This window comes from Triturus cristatus, unplaced genomic scaffold (genome assembly GCF_964204655.1).
Source record: "Triturus cristatus unplaced genomic scaffold, aTriCri1.1 SCAFFOLD_137, whole genome shotgun sequence".
Lineage (NCBI taxonomy): Eukaryota > Metazoa > Chordata > Amphibia > Caudata > Salamandridae > Triturus > Triturus cristatus.
This window is the reverse complement of record NW_028187373.1, coordinates 252,877-270,371: the sequence shown is the minus strand read 5'-3', so window position 1 is coordinate 270,371 and position 17,495 is coordinate 252,877. Positions and strand designations below refer to the sequence as shown.

At 42.8% G+C, this 17,495-nt stretch overlaps 1 protein-coding gene across 2 annotated transcripts in view; it reads left to right on the top strand.

The window, feature by feature from the left end:
• Window positions 1–17,495, top strand: part of STAC2 (SH3 and cysteine rich domain 2) — a 442,182-nt gene that overhangs the window by 330,313 nt on the left and 94,374 nt on the right. For both annotated transcript variants that reach the window (XM_085640309.1, XM_085640308.1), the window contains one exon: window positions 15,115–15,212. In XM_085640309.1, coding sequence (XP_085496435.1) covers window positions 15,115–15,212 — 98 coding nt within the window. The remainder of the gene's footprint in view (window positions 1–15,114; window positions 15,213–17,495) is intronic.

Here is a 17,495-nt window from a genome sequence, read left to right as displayed (position 1 = left end):
CTAGTAATCATTATCTTCTACATTGTCGTCTTCTGCATAATAATCATTATTGTAGTACTGAGCTGTATTACCAGTCGCATTGGCTTGCTGATCAAAGCTATTTATGGTATTTTGAGGCGGAAGAGGACGCGCGTTCTGGGGAACATTTCCACGCCCTCTGCCTCTAGGAGCTTGCTGACCACCTCTACCTCTTGCGCCATACGCATTACTGTTACGCTGCATTAATTTTGGGCAACTATATTTAAAATGACCTTCCTCTTTGCAATATGAACATTGGTTGGGACCTACAGGGATTCGTGGTTGATAATACCCATTCATTTGCTGATTATTCTGAAACTGTTGGGGTTGCTGATAGATACCTTGGGTTTGCCTATAATTATTCTGTCCTCCACGTGGCGGATAAGCCTGCTGTAAAAGGACCTTTGTTTTCAGTTCTTTCGTTTTCTTATCTGTTCTATCCTTCTCATCTTTGTCTCTATTTTCATAATACTGTGCAGTAGCCAGTATTTGCGCTGAAGAGGAAACAGCCCAGGAACTTTCTGAGTCTTTTAGTTTTTTACACAACTCGGGAAGTAGATTCTGTACAAATTTATCAACAAATAACCGCTGGCCACCTTCAGTGCTCATGTCTTGACCACTGTGGTCAATAAACGTTTCTTCAAACCTTGTAAAGAAATCGGACACTGTCTCATCTTTCTTCTGCTTGCATGCAGATAGTTTATCCCAATTTACGCGCATCGCGGGCATTATGGTTTTCATGTAGGTAATAATTCGACCAGGGAGTTCTGCTACCAAAGGATCAGGCTTCGCGCCGCCAACTTGTCCAGCGTCTGCAGCAATGATATTAGCCCATGTGTTACCCAATTCTGCAGCGTGATCTACATTACGAATGGATCCCCATAAAGGCTGTGGAACCACATTCCCAAACAGCATATCTATGTCAGCCAGATTCATTACACATGATTCTGCAGTTTGTGATAACTCCTTATAATATCCGGTAGGGTTTTTACGGGGGTCAGGCAATGTCTGCTTAAGCGCTAACACTTCAGATCGTTTCCAAGGGACATGCACCCAAACACGCTAAAAATGAGCTGGGACAGCTGGATTAGCATTTGGATCAGCAGGTCTCCACACTGGGGGAACCTCACGCATCGGATATTGGCGCGCTTTTACCTTTTTCCCCACAGGGAGTTCCTGTTCGAACAATGATTGTTGACAATCGACATTTCTGAAGGACAGTAAAGTCGCAACTGCTTTATCTACATTGGGACCCACAATTATACCTGTTTCAAAATCAAATCGCACTCGACACAATTCCTGTGGGTTTGGGTTTGAACCATTATCCTCCAATTCCTCACAGAGGAATTCACACATTTTATCAAAGACATACCTCTGTTTTGGGGCATCCCATTGGTGAAAAACGTTAACAACTGATTCCACATTATAGAGTGAAGGGAAACCAATCCACCTACGCGCCAGATGATCTAACACCTCTTTCTTGTCAGAACCAGGCAGCTGACTGCGCAATTGCTTACTCTGTAAACCAGGAGTCGCACTAGATGATCCAAAGAGAGGCGACATTAAACTAGTAACTACATTAGCTAGTCGTTGTCGTGCTGAAGGAGAAGTTGAGGCGAAAACGGGGGGATAGACAGAGGGAAGAAAAACGGATTCAGATACAGGTACCTGGGTAGTGTAAGAAGGAGCGCCAGGGGAAGCCGCTGGCGTGCTAGGCAAAGTCGCAGGAAGCGCGGGGGCAACATGTAACAAATCTGGTGACCCTTGAGAGGGCTGCACTGCAGGGATAAGAGCCAGCTGAGGAGGAGCTGGCGGCTGTGGGAAGGCTTGCGGCATATTTACTGGAGGCTGCACATTTACAAGCTGTGGAGGCGCTGTGGCAGTCTGCGCATACGGGGGTGGTGAACTTAGCAAATGGGACATTAGGGAATCTTTCTCTTTCGTCTCATCTTGCACAAGGGGTGACAAAACAGGGTAACATTTATCGATCCCTAGTTTGCGCTGTCTGTGCAATTGCTCATTCATTTGTTCCTCCTCATTATCTTTAAATTGCACAGCTGCTTGCATCACTGACATACCTCTTTCTCTCTTATTCCTTTTCGCTAGCTTAATTTCCTTCTGTTTGGCTTCCTTTCGCCATAGGCGGAAAGAATCAAACATCGCCGGCTGGGCTTTCTTTTTAAACAATTTCACTTCCAAATTATCTACGATATCTGTATCGAAACTACCATTTTGGGGCCATTTTAAAACACCGTCCTTTCTGGTGTATCGGATCCATACTTCATTATATGCAATGGGGCCCATGCCATGTTTTACATAAAGCTCATAAGTTGGAGTTCCAATTGGAGGAACCGGACATGAATCCTCTAACTGGAAATCCCTTCCACAACCCAAACAAAACAATCTTCCAAATACACTAGCACCAGGCATCTTCGCTCACTAGTCTAGTTCCAAACTTCAAAGGATTATCGATTACGATAGTCTCGTGAATACACGAGTCCTCTGGCTTTGGCGTTTGCAAACTCCAAATCAAAATAATCCCGAAGGATACCAAAAATCCCAAAGGATACCAAACAAAACTGGGAGACGCTCCACTTATACTTAACTGAATATCGATGATCAATGGCGTCACCAGAAGACTCTCTCGATTGTTTCGCTCTACCAAAATCGTCAAGGGTCCAAAACAGGGCGATTAATCAGGGCAGCAGTCCTTCGTAGCCGTCGGGACGCGGAGAACCTCGCAGAAAAGACTTTCGGAGCACGTCGACATGCAGGGGTCGATGAAGTGGCGGCCTTCCTCCAGAATTTCCACACGAAGCTCCTCACGAACCTCTGGCTTGGACCGGTTCCGCTGAAATCGCTGAATTTTAAGCCCAGCGGTGCAGGGGAACACACCCTATGACTTCGGGTTCTTCCTGTTTCGGACCTACAGAAACACAGAGTCTTCTGGGTGAAGTCAAAGATCAGTTTATTGGCTGCAGACCAATTACAGGCATCCTAGAAGTACAACAGCGTGTATGTTCTCAGGAGACTGCTTAAAGTTACAGAAACGGGCTTCTCCTTAAATACAAAATATCATGCTTCAGGCACACATTCCTTGGTTTACGATATGGCCATATAAATGTATACATTACAAACGAAAAGGCAGAGTCATGATGACCATCCCACATTCCAGTTAAGCCAGCCCACAATTATTTACCCAGCAAGGCTCAGATCCCACATCAGATATCGATAGGCCCCAATAAACACGAGCATCTCCTGTTTGGAAAACAAGCCATAAAGCAGGAACAGTCAGGTGTGAAAGAGATTAGCTGGAGGCTCGTGTGGGATGAAAAGGCTTTATGGTGTGTCAAACCCTGATGCTAATCACAGGTGGCCGAAGGACGGGGAGCTCGTGAGACCGGACTGACCTGGGGCAGCGGAGCCAAGCTGCCCAGGTCACAGAGAAGTCAAAGGAAGGCACATGTGTTCTAAAGGCCCGTATTTGCTAGTAATATGTAGCCTATGTGAGGGCAACCATAAGATGGCCACCGCTCTAAGATGGAACCCACGTAGTGATGTATAATAACGTATACACAGTGCATTCATAGCTAGAACGTTATACAAAGCACTTGTACATACCGCATTGACCATTCGCGGTTCGCTAATACCGGGATAAACAGGGGTAGGGCCCTGCCTCCTACGCGGTCCCAAATTTCAAAGTACCAGTGTGTGTGACTCTGTGCATAGATGTGTGAGTGGGTGATTCACTGGGTGCATGGTTTCAAGAGTGCATCTGTGATGGACTGTATGGGTGGGTGAGTGTGTGTATGGGTGTGTTAGTGAGTGAATGTATATCTCAGTGGTACATGAGTGAGTAACTGCATATGTGAAAGGGAGTATATATGTGTGTTGGAGTATATAAATGGCTATAAGTGAGAGTGTGTGATTGTGAGAGTGGCTGTATGGATGAGTGTGTGCTTGTATCAGTGATTGTATAAGTGCGTACGAATGTGCTAGTATTTGTATGAGTGATTGAGCTGGTGTGTGTATAACTGTATAGGTGAGTAAATGGCAGTGTGATTAATTATTTGCATGACTGACTAGGTGTGTGAGTACCTCTATGGATGAGTGGTGGTGTGTGAGTTTTTATATAGGTGTATGAGTGCATATGATAGTCCTGTACTGAGTGACCATAAGTATGAGTGACTGTACGGGTGAGTGATTGGATGTGTGTGTAAACCTAAGAATCCGTGAGTTTGTATGTAGTTATTGCTGTTGGAGTGTCTATGGTTTTGAGAATGGCAGTCTGTAATTTAGAGTGGGTGTATCAAAGGATATATTAGAGTGTGAGAAGATGTATCAAATAATCACATGGATGATGTCATCAGTGATGTCATCAGTGATGTCACTGACCATGTCATGAGTGATGTAATATGTGACGTCATCAGCAGTGCATTGCGGGGGCGCGAGTTATAGTTAGGTGAACCAACTATAACGGGGGAATTTCTCTGATTTTGTATGAAATGTCCAACTAACTAGAACTTTCCCTAAAACCTATGTTTTTTTCAGTGAATTTCAAAGGTTATTTAAATGCTAATTTCTAACTATAACGTGCCTGAAACCTATGGTTTTTTCTGTGAATTTCAAAGGTTTTTTTAAATGCTAATTTCTAACTATAACGTGCCTGAAACCTATGGTTTTTTCAGTGAATTTCAAAGGTTTTTCAAATGCTAGTTTCTAACTATGCCTACAGATGTAGGACATGTGAAGAAAGAAGAAAAAACGCACAGAGAGAAGCAAAAGCAATGCAGAAAGAAGCGACAGAAGTCAACAAAGACGAAGAAAAGTGCAGGAAGAAGCAAGACATGTGCAGAAAGAACCAACAGAGGAGCAGAATGAGGCCTTGTTCCAAAATCATCCTGTGCCCACAACTTTTTCAGACGGGTACTGGTGGCTGACTCTGACTAACCAGGCCTAGAGCCAGTGCTATGCTAAAAGACACTTAGAATACAATGTAAACACCTACATACACTAGGGAACACTATGCGTTGGGGTACCCCTGTGATTAGCATGACCTCCTCTGTAAGGCCCTAGTACATAATAGGGCGGGGGGGATTAAAACTTTCTCTTAAAACGCGCTACAGGGAGCGTTTGCACAGTGGTGAAGGGACAGGGGGGCCTGAGGTGACATGTGTGTAAACACGCCCTGTGTCCGTTTTAAGTTGGGAGATTAAGTGCCCTTGAATCCTGAGGGTCCCTGGGGTCCAACTAGCCAACCAGGTACCTCCAGTAAGCGCCACAGAGCTGCGTTGCAGAGAGGTGTAAATAGGGCCGTGGCCTGGCCCATCTCTCTGCAACGCAGCGCAGTGGCACTTACTGGAAGTACCTGGTGGGGTTGTTGGCCCCCAGGCACCCTCAGGATTGACGAGGAATTAATTCCCCAATTTAAAACGCACCACAGGGCGTGTTTGCACACATGCCGCCTCAGGCCCAGCCCCCTCCCTTCACCACTGTTCAAACGTGCCCCGTGGGGCATTTTAAGTTGGGGGATTAAGTCCCCTTGAATCCTGAGGGTCCCTGGGGGCGAACTAGCCCACCAGGTACCTCCAGTTTGCGCCAGGGAGCTGCGTTGCAGAGAGGTGTTCAGAGGCCACGCCCCTTTCTACAGTGCGCCCCCGCGATTATAATTAATGAGAGACCCGGAGGGTGGTGGTCCCCGGGGCTTTGGGGGGGCCTTAAAGGCCCCCCAAATTAAAAAAAAAAACCAAGCCCCGGTGGTGGCGGTCCCCGGGGCTGCGGGGGGCCATGTCCCCCTGCAAATATTTATGCAAAGCCCTGGGGGGTGGCGGTCCTCAAATGACATCACTGATGACATCATCCAGTACGTATGTGTTTCTGTACAGTTTTAATATGTTTAATATATATAGGGAAAGGCCTGTTGAAGAATGAGTGGGTGTACAAGTGTGTGAATGGATGATTTTCTAGGAGCGTAACTGACTCTATAAGTGAGTCATTAAATGTATCTTACTGCAGACTAGTGACTAAACTGTGTGAATGTCTGTATGTGTCTGTGTGTTGGTGTATAAGTGGCTGCATGGTTTTGTGAATAGCTATATGAGTGTCTATATGGGTTATTGATTGGTTGTCTGAGTATCTGTATGGGTGCCTAAGTGTTTGTGTGGGTAGGGTGTGTGTGTGACTGTGCATAGATGTGTGAGTGGGTGATTCTATGGGTGCATGGTTTTAAGAGTGCAACTGTGATGGACTGTATGGTTGGGTGAGTGTATGTATGGGTGTGTTAGTGATTGAATGTATATCTCAGTTGTACATGTGTCAGTAACTACATATGTGAAACGCAGTGTATATGTGTGTAAGAGTATATAACTATCTATATGTGATTGCGGGAGTGGCTGTATGGATGAGTGTGTGCTTGTATTAGTAATTGTATAAGAGCGTCAGAATTTGTTAGTATTTTTATGAGTAAGTGAACTTGAGTGTGTAACTGTATAGGTGAGTAAATTGGACTGTGCTTAATTATTTGCATGACTTACTAGGTGAGTCAGTACCTCAATGGATGATCGGCGGTGTGTGAGTGTCTATATAGGTGTATAAATGCATATGATAGTCTTGTACGGAGTGACTGTAAGTATGAGTGACTGTACAGGTGAGTGAGTGGAGATGTATGTAGACCTAAGAGTCAATGAGTGGGTATGTAGTTATTGGTATTGGAGTATCTATGGTTTTCAAAATGGCCGTCTGAAATTTTGAGTCGGTGTATCAAAGGTTATATTAGGGTGTGAGAAGATGCACTAATTTATCACATGGATGACGTCATCAGTGATGTCATCAGTGATGTCATTTGTGATGTCACTGACCATGTCATGAGTGATGTAATATGTGACTTCATCAGCAGTGCATTGCGGGGGCGCGAGTTATAGTTAGCTGAACTAACTATAACAGGGGAATTTCTAGGGTTTTGTACGAGTGAAATGTCCAGCTAACTATAACGCCCCTGAAACCTATGGTTTTTTCAGTGAATTTCAAAGGTTTTTTTAAATACCAATTCCTAACTATAACGTGCATGAAACCTGTGGTTTTTTCAGTGAATTTCAAAGGTTTTTTAAATGCTAATTCCTATCTATTACTCATCTCTAAAGATATCATGTTTAAGGATTTTCATTGGATTTCTATATTTTTCAAATTCAGTGTGTCAATTTCATTAATTATGCTTTTTGTAAAATACTTTTTTATCACCATTTTTAAAACTTTTTTCAATTAATTCTTTTAAAAATTAAAAATATTTGTTTTTATTGGGTTTTTCAAACATATTTTTTATATTTTTAAAAATATTTTTTTAACTATATGTTCAAAACTTTATTTAATATATTTTTTTTCCATGTTTTTGGATCCGCGCTCCCTATGCGCAGCATTCTCGATCCCTACGCGTTAGCATCCGCGCATGGTATGCGTTGGGTACGTGTTTAGTGCGCCTATCGCAATACGACCGGTACACGACTCCCAGCCTATACGCGACACGTTCGATGTACGTGACGCGGTAGGTGCGCGGATCCCGCGAAATATTTAACATTTAAAAAAATATATATATGTATTTCATGTGAATATTAATTGAAGACAAACTAAATTAGTCTTAAAAGTAATATATTTTTACATGTAATCCTATATTTTTTTTTAATTCTATTTCGCTGATGCGCGCTGGGTGCGTGATGCGTATGTGCAGGGTGCGCGGATCCCATGTTCTAACTATTGAAAGACCCCACCCAATTCAATCATTCTTCTTTCACCTTCTTTGGAGGAGCATCTCTTTGCAGAGAAGAAGAATTTTTAGACTAAGTTTACACTTAGCTCTAACTTTTTTCAACTAAAAATGGCTTCAGGGCAGCAGGCATCACCTGCATCTGCTCATTCATCTGAGGATGAATTTTTGGAGGAGGCACCACCCACACCACGTTTTTCATCTGTGGTGTGGAAATTTTTTACGTACCCTGAGGGGCAAACTAAAACCAATGCCACCTTGGTCACGTGCAAGATTTGCAAAAGAGTGCTGTCGCGAGGGGATCCTAACAAGAAATACTCGTGCGGCACGGCAAGTATGATGAAGCACCTAAGGACCCTTCATCCGAACAATCTTGCACGAGAAGAGTGCAAACGGATGAGAAACACTCCTGCTCCTGCCACCTCATCGCAGCATTTCAAGAGTGCATCCATCAGCCCAAAACTTGCACATCCATCCTCCATTTCAATTTTTAAAAGTGCTCTGCACTAAGTGCAATGCGACTTTGTGCTACGGTAAGCATTTGATCGATCTGATCTGCCGCCGGCAAGAAAGTCACAATTGCTAGTTTTTTTTTGTTTTTGTTTTCTGTTCCCTGAAGTTCATGGTTTTTTTTTTTTCCAGAAAAACCAAAAAAATCACAAAATTGTTAGAAACCCCCCCCCCCAAAAAATATTAAAGAAGAAAAAAAAAGTTCTTCTAAGAACTAACTTTCCTGGTTTACAAAAAGAGCTAAATTTCTTTGTTAGTGTGTGAAAGTTTAGATGAATGTATGTGTAGTACGTAATTGACTGAATGAATGCATTAGTAGCGTATGGTGAATGTATAAGTGCAGTTAAAGAGGTTACTGTGTGATGCTGCAGCACTTCCTCATAGTTCTGCAGTGTGCTGTAGTACTTCCGAAGCACAGGGATGCAACATATGTACATAATAAATATGTTGCAAATCTATGCTTCTCTCTGCACGGCTGCTTAAACTGCAGCCATGTGGTGACACAGGCACCCTTGCACCATAGTGCAAGGATATCTGTGTCAAATGCTGTTTGTTTTTCTGCAGGAAGACACACATTCCTGCACAAAATTAATGAGAAAATGCATTTTTCTCCTTCAATGTATGCTGAACATTTCAGCATGCATTGAAGATATAAAAATTTGGAGAAATGAAAACAATTCTCCTTGTTGTGCTTTCCTACACCAATTTTAGAATGGTGCAGCATTCACACACATATCGAGATTTATGATTTATGATAAATCTAGACATGTGTCTTGTTCTATGAGTATTCAGTGCAATCATGCACAACAACACTTATAGAAAACCCTTTCAACGCAAAGTGGTGTGCATAATGAGGTTGTATTTACATGGAGTATAAAAAGTGCACAGAGTGCCTTTTCCTCTCTTTGTAAATATGAAAGAGTGTCTTGCGCAAGAACTATGCTACAAAAAGTGACATATTTCCGGTTATAGGTAAGCACAGAGTTTTGTCTGCAAAGATGTTCAAAGAAGAATGATTGAAATGATTGCGGTCCTTCAATAGGTACAATGGGAAATATTATGAACCCCTCAAATCTTTTTTTGCAGGTCACATGATATCTGATTATGGTCAGATTTCAAAACTACATAGGTATAAACAGTGTTTTCAGAAACGTGTTTCAACTTTGTAGCTTCTTGCAGACCTCCTCATTCTGCATATTGAGACTTAGTTAAACTTACCTTCACAATAATAGGAATAAAAAATTGTATACATTTTCTTCAGATTTTCATTGCAATCTAAATTCACATAAATTGCTTATTTTAAAATTTGGATCTGTGAAAGAAAAGAAAAAAAAAATTATAACATGTAATTTGTTTGCCTTTTTTGCTGTTCTCAGAATATATTGAATTTCACGACAAATAGTGATTTCAATTGCACTCGTCACTTAACAGCGGACAAAAAAAAAACAATCAAAGATTGTTAAAAAAAAAACAACATGCTATTCTCAGTAAAATACCACAAGATACAAATCACACATATATAAAATGCTTATGGCTAACAAAATTTTATAAGTTTATCTTACAAAAACTGTAAATGTTGGCCCTTTAAAATATTCACCGAATCTGAGAATTTTTGGAGGAGGCAACACGCCCACAACGTTTTTCTTCAGTGGTGTGGACATTTTTTACTTTTCCCGAGGGGCAAACAAAGACCAATGCCACCTTGGTCACGTGCAAGATTTGCAAAAGAGTGCTGTCGCGAGGGGATCCTAACAAGAAATACTCGTGCGGCACGGTAAGTATGATGAAGCAGCTAAGGACCCTTCATCCGAACAATCTTGCACGAGAAGAGTGCAAACGGATGAGAAACACTCCTGCGCCTTTCTGAGTTTTTCTTTTTCTTTTTTTTCTGCCATAATTTCTCTATTTTAGCGTTGAAAAACAGTATCTGTAAAAAAGAATCACAAATAAATGTATATTAATAACTTTCACATTTATACTATTCCATTACTGTACAAACACATTTTATATAAAAACTGACTAAGAAACTATAGCCCTGAACCACAAGTGTGACGATGGTTAAAACACTACATGCATAGTGCATACTACTTTGAAGCAGTTCATGCCCTAAAGCCTACCTCACTAAAAGACTACATGCTAACTGACTGAATGATTACAGTACTATAAGGAGACACACTGGGTGAGTACCAGGGTGTTTGCTAGAAGTGTATGAATACTGACTGGGGAATTGAAGGTGTGAAAGACAACTGTGTAGGTGGTTAAGAGGACTGCATACATAGTGGATAGGCGTTTGAAGCAGTCCATGTGCTAAGGCCTGGCTCACTGCATGAGTACTTGGGTACTGACTGAATGATTAGAGTACAGCAAGGAGAGTGCCTGGGTGAATTTATAAGTGGTTGGCTTTTGGCACAGTGAATGGATTAGTACTTGGTACTGAATGGGTCACTAGAGGAGTGCAAAGGGAGTAACAGGATGTTTGCTGGACTGTATGGATACTGACTAGGGAATTGAAGGTGTGAAAGACAAGTGTATAGTATGTTAGAAGACTGCATGCATACTGCATAGACATTTGAAGCAGTCTATGTGGTAATGTATGGTTCACAACATGAGTACTTGGAAACTGACTAAATCATCAGACTACTGCTAGGACAGTGCCTGGGTAAAACTTTTAAATTTTCAGTTCTGGCGCAGTGAAGAGAATAGTACATGGTACTGCACTTTAGTGTCAAACCCTGACTCATTTTATCAATGCATAAGCAAAGACTAGCTTCTGATGCTACTAAAACTTGACAACATGACCGGTTTTAAAACAGTCATCTGTCAGCAAATACACGATGTTACCAAATGCTTCTCTCACAATCCTTACCAAAATGCACACAGACTCAGTGTGATTTGAGACAAGCAGAACTATCCTAGGAGTTTACCAAAACTCATTCACTAGTCTAGAAGAGGTAAGGGACTGCACACAATCTACATATTTAAGTACTGTACTTTAGTGTCAAAGCCTGACTCATTTTATCAATGCATAAGCAAAGACTGGTTTCTAATGCTACTAAAACTTGACAACATGACAGGTTTTAAAACAGTTATCTGTCAGAAAATACATAATGTTACCAAATGCTTCTCTCACAGTGGTTCCCAAATGCACACAGACTCACAGTGTGATTGTAGACAACAAAAACTATCCCTAGGAGTTTACCAAAACTCATTCACTACTGTGGAAGTGGTAAGGGAACTGCACACAATCTACATATTTCAGGACTGCACTTTTGTGTCAAAGCCTGACTCATTTAATCAAAGCATAAGCAAAAACTGCCTTCTAATGCTACTAAAACTTGCCAACAAGACAGGTTTTAAAACAGTTATCTGACAGCAAATACACGATGTTACCAAATGCTTCTCTCACAGTGGTTCCGAAATGCACACAGACTCACTGTGTGATTCTAGACAAACAACACTATCCCTTGCACTATACTAAAACACATTTCTTCATCTAGAAGGAGTACTACATTTTAGTGTAGAAACATAACTCATTTCACAAATTCATAAACAATGACTGGTTTCTAATTCTACCAAAATATAAAAACAGCACAGTTATCTGTCTGCAAACACATGAAAAACACAAATGCTTATCACAGAATGGTTTCTACTTGCACACACACTGTCAATAAGATTGTAGAGAAATAAAGTACTCCCTACACTTTAGCAGGAGAAATACATTAGTCTGATTAAAATCAAATTAGTCTACATACATCCCCTCACAATTAAATAACTCACCTTTCAAGTTGTTTTGTAGATTAAGAAGCATATCAGTCACACACCAGATATCAGTCACACACCAGATTTTCTAATACAGAATCTCTGCACTGTGCACCTGTCAGCAGAACCAAAGAATGGCAAAGTTTCCCTCTCATTTCCCACACCTATACATGTAAACATCAAGTCACATTCCTTCCCACATAAATTCAAAAGCAAACACACATTTCTATTGGTTAAACATTTCAACCTTTTCCAAATGACATAAATTTGAACCCTTTCCCCAATCTGCCTTCTGCCCGTTACCATAGAAACAGATCATGGAACACTGTACTGAGCACACAGGTCACAAGTTCAGCACACAATGTTGCTAATCAAGACAGCAAGTGTGCTTGACTTTTCAACTTATCAGCTTATCATATATAATGTTACTTACAATCAGTTTTTGTTAACCAATAAGAATCATACGTTTAAAAACAGAAATATACACCCTACCTTTCAGTGTAGAAGGTTGTCAAACAACCAATGATTTCTTGTCTTTTTTTAAAACTGCATCTTAGCCACCATTTTAGAAACATCTTACTTTCCAAACTGCCATTTCATTTACAGAGACCATCTGAGTGCATCCAGACCTCCTTTCAAGATGCTTAAAGTGTGGATTGTGGGACACAGCTATATTTTCTGGAGCCAAAGGTATGCAGAAAACAAAGGCATTCACAAAGACCTAGGTTTGCCAAATGTAGACATTAAATGGATTGGACAGAGAGGGTTAAAGTGGCACCAATTGATGCCATTGGTGAAATCCTTCATGCATATCCAACACCCTGACCTCATAATAGTGCACTGTGGTAGCAATGACCTGGGCACTTTGACTGGGGTAGGTCTGGAAATCCTCATGAAGGACACCTTTGCAGAACTGATTTCACTTTTCTCCAAAACTGCCTTTGTGTATTCTTACATATTCCAAAGGCAGAAATGGAACTGGTCCGATCATTTTTGTCCACAAATTGAGAAAGCTAGGAAACATGTGAATAAATCGGTTTCTGCTTTTCTCCGAGACTATAGAATGGGGTCCATTTACAATAACAATCTGCGCTTTCATATGCAAGAGATGTATAGGAGAGATGGAGTACACTTTACTGATGAAGGAAACAGAGACTTCCTCAACAACTTTAGATTCTGTATAGGTACTTACTTATAAGTACCAAAAACTCTCAATGAACACAACAGCTCTTTTTAGAGCCACTCAAGAACAAAAAACTTAAGCTTGATCTTTATCTCCCCAAAAATTTTTTCAAAAATTCCTCGCAGTTTTTTTTTTTTTTTAAAGGGGGCCCCAGGGGGTCCTTCTGGGACCTCCTATTCACCTCTAGAGGGTCAGAGTATTTCCACTCTGCCCCCTTTATATGTTTTACACACTTATTCCCCTTGCTTCTTCAGCCTCGCTTCTACCGAGGCAGAAAATGGCCGCCAACAGTTCCTGGTTTCGAATGTAGACAGACACTCGACAGCCAATTTGCATTCAGCGCGCGATCGGGAGGGTGCGCTTACGGTGCGGGTAGGGTGCGCAGATCCTCCCTGGCCATAGATATCACTAACTTTTTTACCCTAATTTTCTCAGGAACTACTGAACAGATTCACACCATTTATGCAAAAGGCACGAGTCTGAACTGAGGACTACCTTTTTGCCAAATTTGGTGTCATTCCATTCAGCGGTTCAGGCTGTAGCTGCGACAACAGATCCTATGGGAAATTGCATGGGGAAAACGCGTTTTGGGACCCCACTTTTTTCTCGGCCCCCGCTTGATGAATTACCACGAAACTTTCAGGGTAGGAGCGGAGTGGAGCTGGCCAAAAGTTTGGAAAATTTCGCGAAGATTCGTCAACCGGCGCCAGACTTATTGGGAATAGAATGTTGCGGATTTCCTATGGAAAATAGGTCCTAACTATAACTATCTACTGGCGACTGCCAGTAGATAATATATATATTCCCACAGAGTGATCTATGAAAGGAGACACGGACTCGGGGCAGTAGATACGGTATCTGTTTTAATAGATCAGATCAGCCTCAATCACAAAATTAAAAAGGAGAGACGCGTTTCGGCTTGATCCAAGCCTTTGTCAATGGATTGCAGAAAAACGGGCTTCCTTTTTTCGCATGAGAACACCGTGCCTTCAATGTGGAACAGTTCCACTTCACGGCCTTTTCATTTGTTTGCAGAAAATGGTGCTCCTCCCCACGGCAGGGGCTGCCGTGTAGATATGTGAACATCAAAATGCCCTTGAGCAGCGGGAGGTCACTCGACGGCGCTCTTCTCATTAAAAGCCTTGCTGCAGCTCGCCTCGCTGCAGCTCGCCTCTCTGCTTCCTGCAATGATTCATTTGAAGCCGGCGCGTTTCGAGGCATTAGGCTGAAAGAAAAACACCATGGGTTCACCATTAGCATTCTTTTATTTGAATATTGACCTCATCACACTTTGTAGGCGTGACAACATTAGTCTAATGGCATGCTGGAACTTGTGGTTACGAATGGTGAATAACATTATTTTCCTGTAGTAGGTACAGTGTATCAAAGTCTCTAAACTCTTTATTATTTCCTTAGTAGGATGGATTACAGAAAAACGGGCTTCCTTTTTTCGCATGAGAGCACCGTGCCTTCAATGTGGAACAGTTCCACTTCACAGCCTATATATATATATATATACACACACACACACACACACACACACACATAACCACACATATATATGTATATATTAACAAACATATATAAGATTAATGCTAGTCGATTTAAATGCTTTAAAAAGTAACTTCTCTGTAATGTTAAAGGTTCATAAACTTACCTGCGATGTAACGATGTAATGACACCCCAGGCCTACCCATGTGAGCTCGGCCTACATCTGATTTTATGTGAGCTCCACCAGGAAACCTGGGCAAAGCTCATTTGAGCCTTGAAGCAAGCCCACAGGGTCACTGACAGCTTCCTTCCCCGCACCTGGCTCTGGCAAGGAATAATGGTCATTGTTTTGGAAAACAATTCTGTTGCTATTCCTTACGCCAACTCTCTCTTTCAGGAAATTCAAAGCAGGGGCTGAGGTGCAAAACGTGCAAGACCAGCGTCCACCTGTGGTGTTCGGAGGAGGTGTCCCACCAGCAATGCCTGGGCAAGACGGTGAGCAGACTGGGTGAGGGCCGCAGCCAGCGTCACATGGTCATTCCCCAGTGAAATGCCAATAAAGAATCTAAAGATGTAACATGCACATGCCAGGCCTCAATGAGCTGATAATACATACTCGTATATATATATATATATATATATATATATATATATATATATATATATATATATATATGTGTGTGTGTTCAAGAAATAATGAAAACCTGGCTCAATGACATGACCCTTGACAACTTTGAACCCCAACTTTCACTTAATACCAGGTCATTTGGATTCACCCTGGAGTCTAACCTCAAACTCAAGAAATACATTGCCAAAAAACAGCCTGCTCTCTCTTCTAAAGATAGTGAAATAGTTTCTTCCAGAACCCCACTTCAGAGCTGCTGTTCAAGCCCTCATAATCTTGCATCTGGATGTGGGTAAAACCCTGCATCGTGGCCTCTCAGACTCCACACTGGACCCATTTAGGGTATCCAACATGCGGCAATATGTCTTTTCCAGGCTGTAGGAGAGTAGGATCTGCTTCTTATGGTTACCCCCACTTTTTGCTGATGTTTCACTGTTTTTCGACTTTAGTCTGGCTGGAACCCTGCTATCCAGGGCCCCAGCCTAACTGCTTCCTCTCTAAATTGATTGCATGTACTTTAGGTACACCACAGATTAGATTCTGGGGTACCCTTATAAGTCCCTCGTATATGGTATATTATGTACCTGGAGCATAGGTATCCCAGAGGCCTCTCAGGGGCTGCAGCATGTATTATGCCACCCCTGGGAGACCATTCGAAATGACACAACAAGTCTGCTACAGCAGCCTGTGTAAGGTGGTGTATGCACCCCTTGCTTAGATATAGGTTCCCTATATCTATCCAGATCACTGCACATATAAACCTATCAGTCACCCATCTGGCAGGCCTTATCAATACTGAAGGCAGGGTGCTGGGTTTTATGTGAGAGGGTGCCCATGCATGAGCAGAGCCCCTCTGCAGCCTTCGGAACATTTATTCCGGGGTTGTTTGTGATGCAGCCAAACCATATACTCTTAAGTGCATTATAACCTCGCGGTAAATGCTAACTTTGGAATGGCTGCATGGAAACATGTCGTGTTTGGTGTCAAACACCTTGGAATCATACCTCCACCCCAGTAACTGGTGTGGGAGGTATGATTCCACCCTACTAGAGGGAGAAACATGACTTCACCGGTATACCCGGTACCAGCTTCACAGACCCTGACATCACAAAATGGATGCTGCCAGCCAAAGACACAAGTCTTCCCTCCTGCTTCTGGACGAAACTCTGGCAGGGGACGGCTGGACAATATGTTTCCTGTCACAGGGTGGTGGGACCACCTCCTAGACAGGCTTTAGTGTATTGGGGCTAGGTGGGTGCACTCCAAGAGTGCTTTGATGTCTGCACTGGGGGCAAATTTGGTGTCCCTGTGCATAGTCCAGCTCAAACCGGTTGCAGGGGCTACCAGCCCCTGCTCTGACACAAAACTGGACAAAGGAAATGGGTGTAGCCACCCCTCTGTCCTGACCCTCCCATAGGTGGGTCCCCAGAGTTTGTCCCACCTCTTCCTTGGGTATAAAGTAGGAACCCCTGGCTACAGGACTTTAGATTTACCTGGACGAAACTCTGCTACAGAATCCCAGAACTTCTACTATCTACACGACGTTGGATGACCGAAGAATCTCCCTTGGAGTAAAGGAGTTACTCCCCTGCAAGGCAGGCACCAAAGACGCATCTGTCCGGTTTGCAACTACGCAGCTCCTGAAGGAGTCTGAAGACTTTGCAACACAGGAGGGGGGTTTCCAAGCTTCCCCGAGGCTGATCCGTGCTCTCAGCAATCCTGAGATCCAAAGCCCTCGTGGGGACCGTGCAACCCGAACCCCTGGACACCGTGCACATTTGCAGCAGTATATGCTTCTTGGCGATCCCTGAGGCTGTGCTTTGGGCTACTTGTAGTCCAGGCCCCAAGCAGTGATTCCACCGACGATTACTGGCCTACACTCCTCGAGTAACCCATGGGCTGGTATTTAGTGATTCCTCTTGAGTTCCCTTTGCGATCCCTTGTCCGTCGACTTGTGGGTTCCTGAGAAGGGACTTTGACTTTCAACGGGCTTACCTGGTTGTTTCAGATGTGCCCTGACTCTCCATCGCTTGGGGAGTCCACAGGACCTTGCTGGTCTACACCAGAGCCATTTTACTCTCACCACGTGGGTTGCCGGTGCCATGGCTTGTTGGTCTCCAATCCGGACACCGACCCCCAGCACTCCACATCCT